The 17,836-nt window shown below is 36.2% G+C and overlaps 1 protein-coding gene and 2 pseudogenes across 1 annotated transcript; all 3 read left to right on the forward strand.

Annotated features, from left to right (window-relative positions):
- Positions 1-5,440: 5,440 nt before the first annotated feature.
- LOC18595160 (berberine bridge enzyme-like 14) lies at positions 5,441-7,194 on the forward strand. Its single transcript, XM_007022990.3, has one exon. The coding sequence runs from the start codon at positions 5,484-5,486 to the stop codon at positions 7,107-7,109; it is 1,626 nt and encodes a 541-aa protein (XP_007023052.2). The 5' UTR covers positions 5,441-5,483; the 3' UTR covers positions 7,110-7,194.
- Positions 7,195-7,986: 792 nt separating this feature from the next.
- Positions 7,987-14,580, forward strand: LOC18595162 (berberine bridge enzyme-like 14 pseudogene; annotated as a pseudogene).
- Positions 14,581-15,696: 1,116 nt separating this feature from the next.
- Positions 15,697-17,836, forward strand: LOC18595163 (berberine bridge enzyme-like 21 pseudogene; annotated as a pseudogene).

Here is a 17,836-nt window from a genome sequence, read left to right on the forward strand (position 1 = left end):
AGGGCTTTAAACAAAATGAATGTGCTAATTATTTTGATACATATGCACCGGTAGCAAAAATAGCTGCAATTAAAGTGCTTGTAGCATTTGCATCTATACATATGATGGTAATTCACCAAATAGATGTTAAAACGACATTCCTAAATGGTGAGTTTGATGAAGTAGTGCATATGGAACAACTCAAAGGATTTGTCTTTCTTGGTCAAGAAAGGAAAGTATATAAGCTTGTTAAATCCTTGTATGAATTAAAACAAGCACCTAAACAATGACATCAAAAGTTTGATTATACTAACTAATGGCTACAAGATTAATCAATCTAACAAATGTGTCTATAGTAAGTTCCATAATGATAAAGGTGTTATCATTTGTCTATATGTGGATGACATGTTAATCTTTGATGCAAATTTATAACAAGGCGAGGACACAAAAAGATTCTTATCAAAGAATTTTTACATAAAAGATATGGGTGTGGAAGATGTTATTCTTAGTATAAGAATAATGAGAGAAAATAATGGCTTAACATTGTCTCAATCTCATTACATTAAAAAGATTGTAATGAAGTATGGCAAGTCAGATTGTGTACTAATGTCTACACCTTATAATTCTAATTTAAGGCTAGTATCCAATAAAGACAAGCCAATAGCACAAAATGAATATGCTAAGGTGATTGGATGCCTAATGTATGCTATAGTGTGTACAAGGTCAAACATTGCTTTTGTGATTAAGATGCTAAGTCAGTTTACAAGTAATCCAAGTAAAGAATATTGGTATGTTGTTCATATAGTTCTAAGGTATTTAAAAAGTATAATGAACTATATCACTTGCTATTCAAGTTTTTCTTCAGTTTTAGAAAGGTATATAGATGCTAGTTAGAACTCAAATAGAATGGATCATACTTCTATAATTGGTTGGATTTTTACAATTGGTGCGAGTGTTGTTTCTTGAGGTTCTAAGAAACAAACTTGTTAAATGGACTCCACCATGGCAACTGAATTTATACCATTAACATTTGCCATCCAAAAAGCGGAATGGTTGAGAGTTTTACTCTATGAAATTCCATTGTGGCCTGAACCAATAGCACCAATATTGATACATTGTGACAATGAAGTAACGGTATTAAAGGCATATAATCAAGCACACAATGGAAGGAGTTGATATATTGAACTTCGACATAAAATTGTAAGACAAAGAATTAATGATGGTATAGTCACTGTAAGTTATGTGAGGTTTTGTGAAAACTTCATAGATTCTTTTACCAAAAGTTTGAAGAAAAACTTGGTAATAAAGAACTCAAAAGGATGGGTCTTAAGCTTATCAATTAAATCGCCAATGGTGGGAGCTTATATCGACACTTGTGGTCTACTTGTAAGTTTTTGGTACTGACCATTCTACCACATGGGTGATTGCAAGCACTAATTTATATTTTCCATCTAGAGATGAATAGTGCTTGGTTCCTGTAATGTGTAAAGTAAAGTTGAACAAAAGTTCTTAATAGACCCATAACATGTATATATTGAAGTACTATAATTATAGAGTACTTTTGATAGGGGCTACCTATGTGAGTAAAAATGTGACCGTTTCTAGGAGCTAAAAGATTGAATCTGACAACACTCATGAATAGATGCAAAACACAAGGGCCATAAAAACAAGTTGACAAAACTAGATACAAAGTGAGAAAAGAAGTTTGTGTGTGTTTAGTGGCTTGACTAGTCAAATGAAGAATTGTTGGTTTAATGCTTGATCAACGAGTCAATTCTGACTATAACCAACCACACTAACTAAATGAAGGTTCAGATCTTCAAAATACCTTCATTTATGCACAAGATTCCCAAAATTATTGGTATTTGAAAATTTTAAAAATAGTGGGGAGTTGTTACTATATTTTCAAAATAAAAGATTATCTTTTCATATGAAAAGTTATCTTAGCTAAAAGATTATATCAAATAATGTGACTATTGGATTGTAGGTGGGTTTTTCATGTGAATAGTTATGTCTCTTGGTAAAATGACATGTTGAAAAAATACCTCTAAATCCAAAAGTTATGACAGAACAAGAAAAACACCATAGCTCAAAAGTTTAGATATGAAAAGATTATGTCTTATGCAATGAATTATTGTCCTTTCGTAAGGTGATTATTGGAACAATACATTTATCTAAGGATTGTGTCTTGCAAAATGCAAAAGTATCTTTAAGACAAAGAGGTTCCTTGATGAAAAGATTGTGTCCTTGAGAAAAACACTTGCAAGCTTCTATAAAGGCCTTATTGTCAACCATTTTAACACACCAAAACAAATAAGACAAGAGCAAAGAAATCAAGAGCAATAGAAGTATTATGTTTTGAAAATAAACATAAACACTTGAGTTCCCATCATGTATCAAAGGAATCCAAATTCCTTATAATCTACTTTTTAGAGAAAGTAGACTTTAAGATCGAATAACTTTGCAAATCATCGAGTGTATCTAGCGGTCTACTCTCGTAAAGTGCAAAAATGAAGTTAGACGTTGACTTTATTGTATCTTTAAGGCTATTCGTATAATTCTCCTTTTGCATACAGAGTGGTGGGGGCGAAATAGATCTTAAAGAGAGCATCTATTGAAAGGCTCATCTTGAAGTCAATTTTGCTTGTTTCTTGAATTCCATCTAAATCCTATTTGCACCAACAAATTTTTCTTTCCAATTTTCTTCATATATAATAAAAAACATCTCCACCTATATGCTTTTCAATGCTTGCTAAAAGAAAAAAAAAACAAATGCTCAATGATTAGGGTATGCAGTACATTCTTGCCTTTGCTATGCCTCTATAATTATTCACCACTTTAGAAAAGCATTAACCTTGTGGAAGGATTGGAGACCACTTTTCAAGTATCATAATTACTTTATTTTTTAATTTAAAAAAAATTCAAATTCCACTTTTTTAATATATACTAGAAGAGCGCCCGCGCTATATAATGGGTTTATAAAATTTCATAAATAGTTAATGTAATGAAAACTTAAAACTGCATTTAAAAAAGCTTTATAAACAATTAATAAAGAAATATATACTAATCCATATCAATCTTATGTGGCAAACACACTTACTTTAAAGTCTCATAATTTAAAACAAAAGACACAAATGATTAAATTATAGACTTGATATTCCAAAAATAACTTAATCATATAACAAAATCGTAAAACAAATTCTTCTCAATATTAACAAAAAATAAAATAGCACAAATGCAATCATTCTTCATTTTACTTCAGATAATATTCATAATTCTCATATGCTTCAAGTGCTTAACTACTGTTCCTTTTAATTCAATTTAAGCATTTGAAATGAAATCAAAAGAATTGGTCAACAATTGATTACATTAATAGCAAGACACAAAATGAAATTGCTTTAGTAAAATCACAAACTATTAGAATTCACTAAATCAAGGTCATCAATTGAATTAAAAGCTTGAATAAAAATAAAAATAATAAAGAATCCAAATAATAAAAGCTTTAACAAACAAATGAAATGAGATAAAAAGAAGAAAAATTAGATACTTACACCAAAGGTTTCTGATTTCTGTATAGAACCAATAATATTATAAAAAATAATAAAAACTTAAATAATAAAACTAGATAAATAGAAAATCATGGAATTAATTGTTCAATTAATTATTTTATTTTTATTCTTATCATTTTTTAAATTATTGTCAAAAATTTAAATTAATGCATAAATTGAAATTAAATAAATCAAATAAATAATTAAAAAGTAAAACAATGGGCAAGGAAATAAGATGAAGAAGAAAGGAGAAAAATAATAGAGAATTTAATATATCGCTATCTAATCTGTTTAATCAATTAAAAAAGTAAAAAATTTATATTTATATTTATATTTCTACTCTTGACCCTTAACTCTCGCTCCTGCTTGATCTCTCCTTTCTCTTCTCTCCTCTTTCCTCACCCCATTCTTTCATTCTTTCTCCATATTCTTCCTCTAAGCAAGAGAACACTCAAATAAAGAGAACAAATTCTAGAATCATGGTATTAGGAAAAGACAAAAATGCCATGGCCTCCCAAAAACACAAAAACCATTAAAAAACCTCAAAGTAAAAATAAATAAAAAAACTTAAAAACAAAAGCATACATAAACAAAAACTATATAAGAATAAATAAAAGAAAAAAAATAGAAAATAACAATGAAACAAAAGTCGAACAATAGAACCTGTAGGAAAAAAAAATCAAACCATGAGCATATGAAAGGGAAAAATCAAAAGCAAATGCAACTTGAAGAACCAAAATATAAAGCAAATTAATACAGTCAAATCAAAGCAACACAAAAACCACGAATCAAAACAAAATGAAAATCACAAAACAAAGAAAGATTCATACAATAATGAAACCGAAATACAAAAAAATAAAAAAATAAAGAAACCAAAAACAATGGCTGAACAAATCAAAGACCAAACAAAGCAAGCCAATGAAAAAAAAGTTAAAAAACGAAAAAGGCTGTAAAAATTAGAGAAAAAGATTAAAAAAAGAGAGAAGGCAGAAAAACCCAGGGGAGAAGCTAAAAATTAGAATGGACAAATCAAAAGTAGAAACGATAAAGAAACCTAAGAAAGGAAAAATCACCAAAATGTTATGCCACTAAAGAAAACAACAACTTTCACTCAATTAGAGCGCCACATGTCAATTAATTGAACTGTTGATGTGGCTCTCTAATTGAGCTCAATTGGCCCCTTTCAAGGACGACTTTTAATATATGTAGATATTACCAATGCAAGATCAAAAAGAAATTTACCCAAAAATTACCTAATTGGAGAAAGTGTCTACAACACCACAGTCAGGAACACTTAAATTCCACAAATCTGCTATTGACTTAAGAGATTTACCTATTTATTATTAAATTAAACATCCGTCTACAAACTTTCATGTTTTTGATTGGAAGTTTTCATTAATATTTTCAAATACATATTATATAAGAGAATTCTAATATAATAAATTAATTAACAAAATTTAATCAAAACGTTACAAATTTATGTAATTAACACTTCTTTATTTATAATTATATTAATTTTTTCATTTTAATTGTAATTTAATGGATGTGTAACAACATTATAAAACCTTTCCATTAAAGCTATCAGCCTCGTAGCTTTTCTCCCTGACCGAGCTGATAATACCTCAATTCCAAGCATGACTCGTTTAATTTTGGAAGGCAGATCAGATCCTCCTTAAATCTTCCTTCTATGACGGTTTCACCATACAAATATCTTTCCTTTTCAATGGAAAAATAAACACAAGAAATTAATCTAATGCCACCTTGGTAGAGGGAAGCAAGGAAACACGGGCATGAGAGATGCGAAAAAACGAAGTGAGAGGGAAGTAAGGAAAACAAAAGAGGAAGAAAGATGTGAAAAGCCCAGAATATCCCTTTAAAATCACCAAAGACTTTAACAGATGTCAGACATGAGATTCATTAGATTAAGAAGATAAGAGGAACGTTGATGACCTTGTGATGAAAGAGCAGCCGGCAAAGATGAAGGCCGCAGCATCTGCGATTCTCTCAGCCTTATCAATATTTTTCATTTCGCTTTCATTGGCAAGTTCACAATCTATTCAGGACAAGTTTGTTCAATGCCTTTCCAAGCAATCTCAATCCTCTAATCCAATCGCTGGAGCCATCTATACCCCTAACAACGCTTCATTTTCATCTGTTTTAGAGTCATATGTAAGGAATCTCCGGTTCATGACACCTGAAACCCCTAAACCTCTCGTTATTGTGACCGCCTTGCACGAATCCCATGTCCAAGCAACTGTTGTTTGTTCAAAATCCGTTGGCTTGCAGATCAGAATCCGGAGTGGTGGCCACGATTATGAGGGTCTATCTTATGTATCCAGTGTTCCTTTTGTTATTCTCGATATGTTTAATCTTCGAGGTATTGATATCAATGTAAGAGATGAAAGTGCGTGGGTGCAGGCGGGGGCGAGCCTTGGGGAAGTTTATTACAGAATTGCAGAGAAAAGTCCAGTTCATGGCTTCCCTGCCGGGGTATGTCCGACTCTTGGTGTTGGCGGGCACTTCACTGGTGGTGGCTATGGAAACATGATGAGGAAGTATGGACTTTCTGTTGACAATATCATAGACGCGAAAGTAGTTGATGCTAGCGGTAGAATTCTCGATAGAGCATCTATGGGAGAAGATCTCTTTTGGGCCATTAGAGGAGGGGGTGCTGCTAGTTTTTGTGTTGTTCTTTCATGGAAAATCAAGTTGGTTCCTGTTCCTGAAACTGTCACTGTTTTCAGAGTAGACAAGACCCTGGAGGAAGGAGCCACTGACCTCGTTGTCAAGTGGCAACAGGTTGCGGATAGGCTGGATGATGATCTTTTCATAAGATTGATGCTGAGCCCTGAAAAAATTGGAAGCCCTCCAGGCCAGAATACGATTCAAGCATCTTTTGTTGCTATGTTTTTGGGGCAAACAGAAAGGCTTCTTCAATTGATGAACGAGAGCTTTCCGGAACTAGGTTTACAGAAAAAAGATTGCATCAAGATGAGGTGGGTGGAATCAGTTCTCTTTTGGATCAATTATCCAAATGTATCATCAACAGACGTGTTGCTCCAAAGAATTCCTAAGAGTGAAAGCTTTCTGAAACGTAAATCAGATTATGTCCAACAACCTATCCCCAAGGCTGGCTTGGAAGCCATATGGAAAGTAATGATAGAAGCAGAGAATGTGGGGATGAACTGGAATCCTTACGGAGGGAAAATGAGTGAGATTTTGCCCACAGCAACTCCTTTCCCCCACAGAGCAGGGAATATATTCAAGATTCAGTATGGTTCCAACTGGAAAAAACCAGGGAACGAGATCGCTGACAACTTCTTGAACTGGACCAGGAAGCTGTACGAAGCCATGACCCCCTACGTGTCAAAGAATCCACGGGAGTCATTTCTCAACTACAGGGATATCGACATTGGTGTGAATTCAAATGGTACATTGGAAGAAGGAAGAGTTTACGGAAGCAAATATTTCAAGGAAAATTTTGACAGATTGGTGGATGTGAAGACGCAGGTCGATCCTGACAATTTCTTCAGCTATGAGCAAAGCATTCCAACTCGTTCATCTGATTGCAGGGGCTGCTGACTAAAAGGACCTGATCACCAGGATGTTTAGCATAGTCATTTGCAATATTTAAATAAGCACCAATAAAAGTATATTGTTATCAGCAGTACTCTTCCTCCTTCCATTTAGTTTAATAAATTTTCAATAGTCTAAAAAGAGTTTCTTTTTTCCTATTTTGTTAGGATATACGTTCAATTAATTACCATTATTTTCTTTCCCATTATATTTTGTTTGAAATCCGAAGGAAAAAGACACTCACTTAAAAACGTTGACTTAATGAAATAATCTTGTCATTACTTACCTAATATAAAATCTCATAACATGTCAAGTCGTATGTCTTTTTACTTTAAAATAAGCTTATATTTTTGCTTCCAAATAGGCTAATATTGCTGCTGACTTTTCATGATGTTAATGAAAGCTTTCATCCTTTTATTTACTCGGGAAAAAATTTCAATTTCTTCAGAAAACCGTTAGAATGAAGATCAGTTTTCCAGGATTTGGGGCTAAAGGTTTCATTTTATTTTTGGGGAAGACAAGGACACGTGTTGGTAGTGTATCACTCTTGTAGTCACTAGGTAGTGATTCTCACATGTGTATTTCAAATTTTATTGCCTTTTTCATTTATTTTATTTTATTTTATTATATTTATTAGTCTACATTCGGACTGTAAAAGGTCATGTGCGTAATAGACACCTTGTTTGTTGGGTATAAAGGATTATTGTACAACGACTCTCCGACCGTCTGGGTCCCGTGTTTATTCCTTCTAGGTACCCTGTTAGTTAAAACGTTATCGTTTTGCTCTCTCTGTTATCAAGCCTTCATGTAAGGGGCCTTATTACCGTTATAAAAATTATCTTCTTCCTCAGGTATTTTATCTCTTTCATTTCTTCTCTGAATATTTTCCAATCAGAGCTCTAATGGACCTTAAGGGATTGTAGGGAAGGTTTTCTTGACTGTTGTTTCACTGTTTTCTTTTGGTTTGAGACTCTTTGTTTTCGTGGCTGATTGAATTATGGCTTCTTTGAATATGAGTGTTACTACTCCTCCTGTCTTCTCGAGGCAGAACTATCTTATTTGGGCAATCAAAATGGAGGCGTACATGAGAGCGTATGATCTGTGGGAGATCGTGGACGCTGCTGGTGATCCACTTGTTTTGAGAGTGGCAAACTCGGCGATTGCTCAGTTGAAATAGCACAACAAAGAAGTTGCCAAAAGGTACAAAGCCCTTTCAGTTCTACACTCTGTAATTTCGGATTCTAGTTATACTAGAATTATGAATTGCAAAGCACCTAAGGAAGCCTGGATAAGCTGAAGGAGGTATTTCATGGGACTGATAGGACTAGACAGATTCAAGCTCTCAACCTTTGGAGAGAGTTTGAAATGCCAAGAATGGGAGATTATAAGTCTATACAAGGGTATGCTGACAAAGTTCTGAATAATGTGAATAGGTTGAGGTTGTTAGGTGAAAATGTCTTTGAGAAACGAATTGTGAACAAACTACTGGTTAGTTTACCAGAAAAGTTTGAAGGGAAGATTTCTTCACTTGAGGATTCAAAGGACCTTGGGTTAATATATGTTAATAAATTGCTTAATTCTCTTCAAGCTCAAGAGCAGAGAAGAGCTTTGAGGCAGGATGCATATGTTGAGGGAGCTTTTTTGGCTAGAAACATAGAAAAAAATCTGGTGGAGAATATCAGAAGAAATCAAGAACTGATAAGAAGGATAAAGGAAAGAAAGGTGGTGATAAGAAACAAGGAGGTTAGAAGAAGAATTTTCCACCCTGCTCTTATTGCAAGAAGACTAATCACACTGAGAGGTATTGTTGATACAGACCTACTGTGAAGTGCAGGGTTTGTCATCAACAGGGTCATGTAGAGAAAGTATGTAAGAATCGAGGTGTGAAGATAGAGGAGAAGGCTGCTGTTGTTGAGCAGAAAGACCAAGCTGAAGATGAGGTCCTGTTTATAGCAAGAACAGCAGACAATGCTCAGAAAAGGGACACTTAGCTACTGGACAGTGGGTGTTCCAATCATTTGACTAGCTGCAAAGACCTTTTTATAACCCTTGATGAGAGTTTTAGTACCAAAATGAAAATTGACAATGGTGATTTCCTATTACTTCTTGGGACTGGTACAATTGGAGTTCAAACTCCAAATGGAATCAAGTCAATATCAGGTCTTTTTTATGCACCAAAAGTTAGCCAGAACTTATTGAGTGTTGGTCAACTGGTTGATGACAATTTTGAGTTGGTGTTTAAGGACACGTCATGTACTGTTGTGGATCCTACTAGTGAGAAACTTTTCACTGTGGGAACGAGAAACAAGTGTTTCCCTTTGAATTGGATGAAGGTAACACATTTTACTTATAAATGCTCTCAGTCTGATGAAGAATTGTGGCACAGAAGGTTTGGTCATGTGAACTATTGTTCACTTAAGCAGATGGTTTCTGAGAATTTAATTGATGGCTTGCCTATGTGAATATTGAAAAATACGCAGGATATGTCAGCTTGGGAAACAAAAGCATGTGCCATTTCCTAAGAACAGAAACTGAAGTACTACTCAGAAGTTACAACTACTACATACAGATCTTGGTGGTCCAATGAAGACTCCATTAAATGGGAGTAAATATTACTTTCTTCTTATTGATGACTCTACAAGGTTCAATTAGGTATTCTTTCTTAAGCTGAAGTCTGATGCTTTGAGTTCTTTCATCAAGTTCAAACTACAAGTTGAGAACCAGACAGAGTCAACAATCAAAAAATTAAGAACTGATAATGGGACTGAGTACACTTCCAGGAAGTTTGAAGAATATTTAAGTAGGTATGGTATAGTGCATCAGTTGAAAATTACCTATAGTCCACAGCAGAATGGAATCTCAGAGAGGAAGAACAGAACATTAATGGAGATGGCAAGATGTCTGTTGTTTGAGAAGAGCTTACCAAAGTTCTTTTGGACAGAAACTGTTAACACAGCAAACTATCTGCTCAATATACCCAAAACCAAAGCCTTGGTGAACAAAACTCCTTATGAAACCTGGTATAACTCTAAACATTCTGTTACACATTAAAAAGTCTTTGGTTGTATAGGTTATGTCAAAATACCTAATGCTAGAAGAACTAAGCTTGATGAAAAGTCTTTTGTTGCTATACATCTTGGATATAGTGAGGTTTCTAAAGGATATAGGCCACTGGATATTAAGACAGTGAAGTTCTTTGTCAGTAAAAATGTAGTCTTTGATGAGAATATAAGATGGAATTGGGACACAAATTCTGTTGAAAATGCACAGGGACAAGAAATTGTTGGAGATTACTTTACTGAGTCAGAAGATAATAGAGATTTATATGAGAATATTAATAAGGTACCTATGAAAGGAACAAGGCCTTTACAAGACATTTATTCCAGATGTTGTGTTGCTGTTAAAGAACCTGGTTCCTTTGCTGAGGCAGTTGCTGATTAAAAATGGAAACAGGCCATGGAAGCTGAGATGTCAATGATAAAGAAGAATCAAACCTAGATTCTTGTTGATAAACCTGACAAGCAGAAGGTCATAGGAGTTAAGTGGATGTATAGAACAAAGCTCAACTCAGATGGGTCGATCAACAAACACAAAGTAAGACTGGTGGTGAAGGGTTTCTCTCCGACATATGGTAAGGATTTCTGTGAAACATTTGCACCAGTAGCCAAACATGATACAATCAAGCTAATGGTGGCACTAGCAACTAGAGAAAATTGGCAGATCTGGCACCTGGACTTTAAATCTGCTTTTTTGAATGGAACTATCAAGGAAGATATTTATGTAGAGCAGCCTGAGGGCCTTATTGAACCTGGTAGTGAGGATAAGGTATGCAAACTAGTAAAGGCTCTCTATGGACTTAAACAAGCCCCAAGAGCTTGGTATGAGAGGATGGATAATTATTTGCAGAGTCAATGATTTCTCAAGAGCAACAGTGAACATACTTTGTATGTTATATAAGAGCTCAGGTAAACAAGTTCACTTAATATTGTCACTTTATGTGGATGATCTGCTCATCACTGGACCAGATGACATTGTTAGTTGATGATTTTAAGCTGAGAATGCAGAATGAATTCAACATGAGTGACCTTGGCATCATGTCTTCCTTGCTTGGTTTGCAGATTGAACAAAAGGGTGACTGCATAATGTTGCATTAGAAAAAGTATGCTTCTGAATTGCTTAAATAATTCAGAATGAAAAGCTGTAAAGCAGTGGCAACACCAGTAGCTTTTGGCAGCAAGTTCAGCAAGGATGATGGTGGTGCTGAAGCTGATGAAACTCTCTACAGAAAACTTGTTGGTAGCTTGCTCTATCTTTTTGCATCCGGGCCAGATATCATGTATGCTACTAGTCTTTTATCTAGATTTATGCAAAACCGTCTGAAGAATACATGAATGCAGCTAAAAGAATCATTAGATATGTTAAAGGAACTTCGAGCTTTGGTTTGAAATTTAGCAGAAATGTGAAACAAGAACTTCAGGGGTATTCAAACCGTGACTGGGTTGGGAATGTGGATGATTCTAAAAGCATCAGTGGTTACTGCTTCTCCTTTGGGAGTGCTTTGTTTGCCTGGAACTCAAAAAAGCAAGAAATTGTTACACAATCCTTTGCCAAGGCAAAATATATGGCTGCTGCAGCTACTATGAATCAAGCACTATGACTCAGAAAAATTTTTGTGAATTTGAAAATTACTTAGGAAGCACCTACTGTTCTTTGGGTGGACAACATATCAGCTATTGCAATTGCTTCAAATCTGGTAAGTCATGGAAGAAGAAAGCATAAAAGATTCAAATTTCATGCAATGTAGAGAAGCTGTTAGAAATGAAGAAATCTCCATCAAGTATTGTAGCACTGTTAATCAGTTAGCAGATATTTTCACAAAAGGGCTTAGCAAGGATAAATTTGATACTCTGAGGAGTGAGCTGAGAATCTGCAAAACTAATCTCCGAGTGGTGTGTTGGAATGAAGACCAGTTTTGTAGGATTTGGCGCTAAAGGTTTCATTTTAATTTTGGTGAAGACAAGGACACGAGCTGGTAATGTGCCACTCTTGTAGTCACCAGGCAGTGATTCTCACGTCTGGTATTTCAATATTTATTGCTTTTTTCATTTATTTTATTTTATTCTGTTTGTTAGTTTGCATTGTAAAAGGTAATGTGCCTAATAGACACCTTGATTGTTGGTATGAAGCCTTTATATCGTATAATAGGCCTTATTACCGTTATAAAAATTATCTTCTTCCTCAGCTATTTTATCTCTTTCATTTCTTATCTGAATATTTTCCACCATTGTTGTAACTTCAATCTCAGTCATTTTCTAAAAGTCAACACAAACAGATGGATGGTTGTGCTCTTTTTTGGGAGGTCAATCAGCCTGTTACCATTTGCCCAATTTGAAATAGTTTTCTTGGGTCTTTGGTGGTCTAATCGGTACAGCGAAGTCCAGTTAAGCTAAGCTCATGGGTCAGTTTACTTTTGTTATTAGTAGTAACTTTCAGTCCCGAGAATATGCTGGAAACAGATATTTTAAGCCGACACTAATTGTTTTTCCCCACTGGATTGGACTTTCGCAGAAGCTTCTCTTTTAGATAATCTCAGCTGGATGCCTTGCATCAAGTACAAGTATTAAGTTTCAGTTTATCGCTTGCCCTTCCTTCTAATCCTTAGATTAGACAGGAAGAATCTGTAACTAAACTTGTAATTCTCAATTTGGGGAAGAGCCAGCCACATCCCGCATGTACTATAATGAGGAATCCAGTCTCAATTCTATCAGTTATCATCTTTCTGCTTTGTAATTCAATGGCAAATTCAGATATACTCGAAGAAAGCAGCATTCTTCAATGCCTTTCCAATCATTCTGTCACCTCCCCACCAATCTCTTCAGTCACCTACTTCCCCACCAATCCTTCCTACACCTCGATTCTACAATCATACATCAGAAATCTTAGATTCACATCTGCCACAACCGCAAAGCCTCTATTCATTGTGGTTCCGTCCCATGTCTCTCACATCCAAGCGTCAATCATTTGCTGCAAAATCCATGGCTTGGAAATGAGAATCCGTAGCGGGGGTCATGATTATGATGGCCTTTCTTATGTGTCGGCAGCTCCATTTATGATCCTTGACATGTTCAATCTTCGATCTATAATTGTTGACATGGAGGATGAAAGTGCTTGGGTAGAGTCAGGTGCCACATTGGGTGAACTTTTCTATCGAATTGCAGAAAAGAGTAAAAACCATGGCTTCCCAGCTGGAGTTTGTCCCACGGTAGGTGTCGGTGGCCATTTCAGTGGAGGTGGGTATGGTAACATGATGAGAAAACATGGATTGTCTACTGATAATATTGTCGATGCAAAGCTAGTGGATGCTAATGGAAGAATTTTGGATAGAGAATCAATGGGAGAGGATCTCTTTTGGGCCATCAGAGGAGGTGGTGGAGCTAGCTTTGGAGTCATTCTTTCATGGAAAATCAAGGTAGTTTCTGTCCCAGAAATTGTTACTGTTTTTAGAATAGAAAAGACATTAGAACAAGGTGCAACAGATATTGTTCATAAATGGCAATATATTGCTGATAAGATAGATGAAAATCTGTTCATTAGAGTGGTTCTGCTACCAGTGACTAAAACGCATTTGCAGTCCATCAAAGCTAAATTCATCGCATTGTTTCTTGGAAATGCTGAAAAACTTATTTCCCTAATGAATGGAACATTTCCCGAATTGGGTTTATCGCCTGAGAATTGTATTGAAATGAGTTGGATTGAGTCTGTCCTGTTTTGGTCTAATTATCCAAAAGGAACATCCTTGGAGGTTTTGCTTAATCGACATCCTCAACCAGAAAAGTACTTGAAAAAGAAATCAGACTATGTGCAGGAACAGATTTCCAAGAAGGATCTTGAAGGGATTTGGAAGAAAATGATTGAACTGCGAAGACCAGCATTAACATTGAATCCTTATGGTGGGAAAATGAGTGAGATTTCAGAGTCTGAAACTCCTTTTCCTCACAGAGCAGGGAACATATACAAAATCCAGTACTCAGTGACTTGGAAAGAGGATGGCGCTGAGGCTTCAGATCGCAGTTTAGATCAGATTACAAGGATTTATGATTATATGACACCTTATGTATCAAAATATCCTAGAAGTTCATATCTCAACTACAGAGATGTGGACATAGGGATCAATGAAATTGGCAATGCAAGCTACTCAGAGGCCAAGGTATGGGCAAGTAAGTATTTCAAGGGAAATTTTGACAGATTGGTGCAAGTAAAAATATTGGTAGATCCAGGCAACTTTTTCAGATATGAACAAAGCATTCCATCTCTTACATCCTGGAAGAGTACAATGGCAGAATAGAAGTTAGTTCAAGTATATTTGTGTATTTCCTCGAGGCTATGCTAGTTCCCTGAACATACAGACAATGACAACAAATCTTCACTCATAAATCAGAATATTTACACATAATGCTCATCCCTGTTAAAAAGAAAACTAAGTACTTATTTTTTTGTTTACCATTTTATTTGTTATAGAATTAACTTAGAAACTATTTGTTGCGAACTAAAATTTGGGCAATATTGTATAATGGTCATTCATGTTACAGAATTACATTCCAGAGAGAATATAATGAAGAAAGGGAGAGTTTCTGCAACCTAAAGAGCACACACATTGCACTTAAAAATGCAGAGAAAATGTGATGAAAGGGAGAAAGTTTTCTGCAGAATGAAGAAGTTCTACTTAAGTCACAGAGTTATCTTTGGTCATCAACACTGATAAATAACTTATTCAACTGCCTCAATCATACTTTTAACAGATTCTGCTCCTTTGCATGAGTTCTGCATATTGAATTCTTCAACATCAACACTCCAACTGCTTCAAAGTAAACTTGTCACTTTTGATAGTTGTTGCCAATTTGCTTGTTGAGCAGCCGCATGCCTTGTAAACGTATGGACTGTTTCCTCCAAAGCTAGATTTTTTATGCCAATATGAGTCTTCCACCACCATGGCTCAAGACTTATAATGGTATACTAGCTGATGGATTAATAATACCAACCACTTTCAAAAAGAAATTTAAATTGTCTCTTAGGATAATGACAAACATAAAAAATCTCAACCAAAACATACCAGAAAAGGCTACAATAGGTCACTGCAACAAGCATGAGACTTAGACTGAAAAACTAACACAGCAGCAAAGTCGGCCATTGACTCCAAGAATCCTCCAATTGGCTGCTTCGCAGCAAACTCTAATTTCATTCCTCCATTTGCTCGAAGCCTCGAACCTGATACTTGGTAGAGGCTCTGTAAGAATGTCAGCAAGGTGATTCTTAGAATGGCTATGAACCAGTATCATTTCTTTGTCCTGCTACACTTCCCTAGAAAACATTTCGCTTTTGTTACACGTGTAATAGCATAGGCTTTCCCTTTTTAAAAAATTGTTTACTGTACGAGGGGCGGAGGCTTAGAGGGGTGGTTTGGACCCAAAGCAGTCGGTAAGATATTAACCTTGCTGACAATTTGATTGATTGCTGCTCCTTTTCTCGGGTGGGTCGAAAGGTAACAATGTATAATGACTCCATTGACACCTGCCCCATGCATTGGCCCCCACATTCTAGGCTGGATGAATCAATGCCTTTGCCGGATTAACTAGATTCCTTGTTGTTTGATTGCTAATCCGGAAGCGGATATCTTAATGAACACCTGATCTTAATTATGAATAAATCATTGTATAAAAGTAGAAAATTAAGCTTCTTCACCCCCACCGACAAGAAAGCAATGACGATGTCTTTGCCTCTTCTTCTTTTAGTTGTCGTCTCCATCACCATATGCTCCTCCGTGGCAGCCTCCGATTCCGTCTATGAATCCTTTATTCAGTGCCTAACAAGCCATTCCAACCCATCAGATCATGTCTCCAACATAGTCTACTCTCAGTCCAGTTCTTCCTACAACTCTGTTTTACAAGCATACATCCGTAATGCTCGTTTTAATACTTCTGCCACACCGAAACCGGTGATTATAATCACCCCTTTGCAAGAATCACATGTCTCAGCAGCCGTTATCTGTTCCAAGAAGATCGGTTTTCAACTCAAAATTCGAAGCGGCGGCCATGATTTTGAGGGCATATCTTATGTATCTGACAAACCTTTTTTCATTCTTGACATGTTCAATCTACGTTCAATATCTGTTAATATGGCAGATGAATCCGCTTGGGTTGAGGCCGGCGCCACACTTGGAGAACTTTACTATAGGATTTGGGAAAAGGGCAAAGTCCACGGATTTCCTGCAGGGGTTTGTCCCACTGTCGGCGTTGGCGGGCACATAAGCGGTGCTGGTTATGGTAACATGGTGAGAAAGTATGGTCTCTCTGTGGATCATGTGGTGGATGCTAAGATAGTTGATGTAAACGGTAAGATTCTTGACAGAAAAGGCATGGGAGAGGATCTTTTCTGGGCTATCAGAGGCGGTGGAGGAGGCAGTTTTGGTGTTATTTTAGCTTACAAGATCAAGCTTGTTCCTGTTCCTGAAACTGTTACGGTTTTTAAAGTTGAAAGAACTTTGGAACAGAACGCTACTGATGTTGTTTACAAGTGGCAATCTGTTGCTCCAACAACAGATAACAATTTGTTCATGAGGATGCTTGTGCAGCCAGCTACTTTAAACAAGCAAAAGACCATCAGAATTTCGATTTATGCACTATATTTGGGGCGTGCCGATAATCTTGTCTCTTTACTGGCTAAGGATCTCCCTGAATTGGGTCTAAAAAAAGAGAATTGTTTGGAGATGAGTTGGATAGACTCTGCTCTTTGGTGGGGTAGTCTCAACTACGGTACTTCACCGAATGCGCTGCTTAGTAGAAACTACCATGTTAAATTCATGAAGAGGAAGTCAGATTATGTGCAGACTCCAATTCCTAAAGATGGGTTGGAATGGCTTTGGAAAAGGATGATTGAATTAGCAGAACCCGGGTTGGTTTTCAATCCATATGGAGGGATAATGAATGAAATCAAGGCTACAGACACCCCATTTCCTCATCGAGCTGGAAATTTGTTTAAGATCCAGTATTCAATAAGCTGGAAGGAGACAGGAATGGATGCAGACAGAAAGTACAGAACTCTGGTTAAGAGGCTTCACAGTTACATGACTGGCTTTGTGTCCAAGAACCCAAGAAGTGCTTATTTGAACTATAGGGACCTTGACATTGGCATCAGCGAAACTTGGACATACCAAGAAGGTAAAGTTTATGGACAGAGTTATTTTAATGGTAATTTTGAGAGATTGGTAGATGTAAAATCTGCTGTTGATCCAGAGAATTTCTTCAGGAACGAACAGAGCATCCCCCCTCGTACAAGTAAGGCATAGTGCTCTTCTGTAGTTTTGCAATTGGAAGATATTTTCAATGCATAAGTGCTCTTTAAAGTTCCTTCAGATCCAACTGCCAACTCTCACTAAAGCTCACACGCTTGAACTTTGCTTTTGCCAAAGTGGCCCTTGCTCTTTTTGCTGTCTTTACTTTGCCTTGTACTGTACCCAATGGTCACTCACGCGGGGTTGGTGGCTACAGGGTCCAAATCAGGTGAGGGTGAGACCAGATTTCTGACATCCAGGCAAGCTATCAGCACACTGATAGGACTGCTTTTCTGCTTGCTGGTTCTTTAGGAATCAGGGGAACTAGTTGTGGGATTCGACATATATTTTCCATTTGTTCCTTTTCTCTGTTGACATGAAAATGAAGCAAATCATTTACATGCAA

This window comes from Theobroma cacao, chromosome 6, assembly GCF_053813885.1.
Source record: "Theobroma cacao isolate CCN51 chromosome 6, ASM5381388v1, whole genome shotgun sequence".
In the NCBI taxonomy this organism is placed as follows: Eukaryota; Viridiplantae; Streptophyta; class Magnoliopsida; order Malvales; family Malvaceae; genus Theobroma; species Theobroma cacao.

Coding starts and splice junctions, on each gene's coding strand:
- LOC18595160 (XM_007022990.3), top strand. CDS start 5,484: ATGAAAGAGCAGCCGGCAAAGATGAAGGCCGCAGCATCTGCGATTCTC.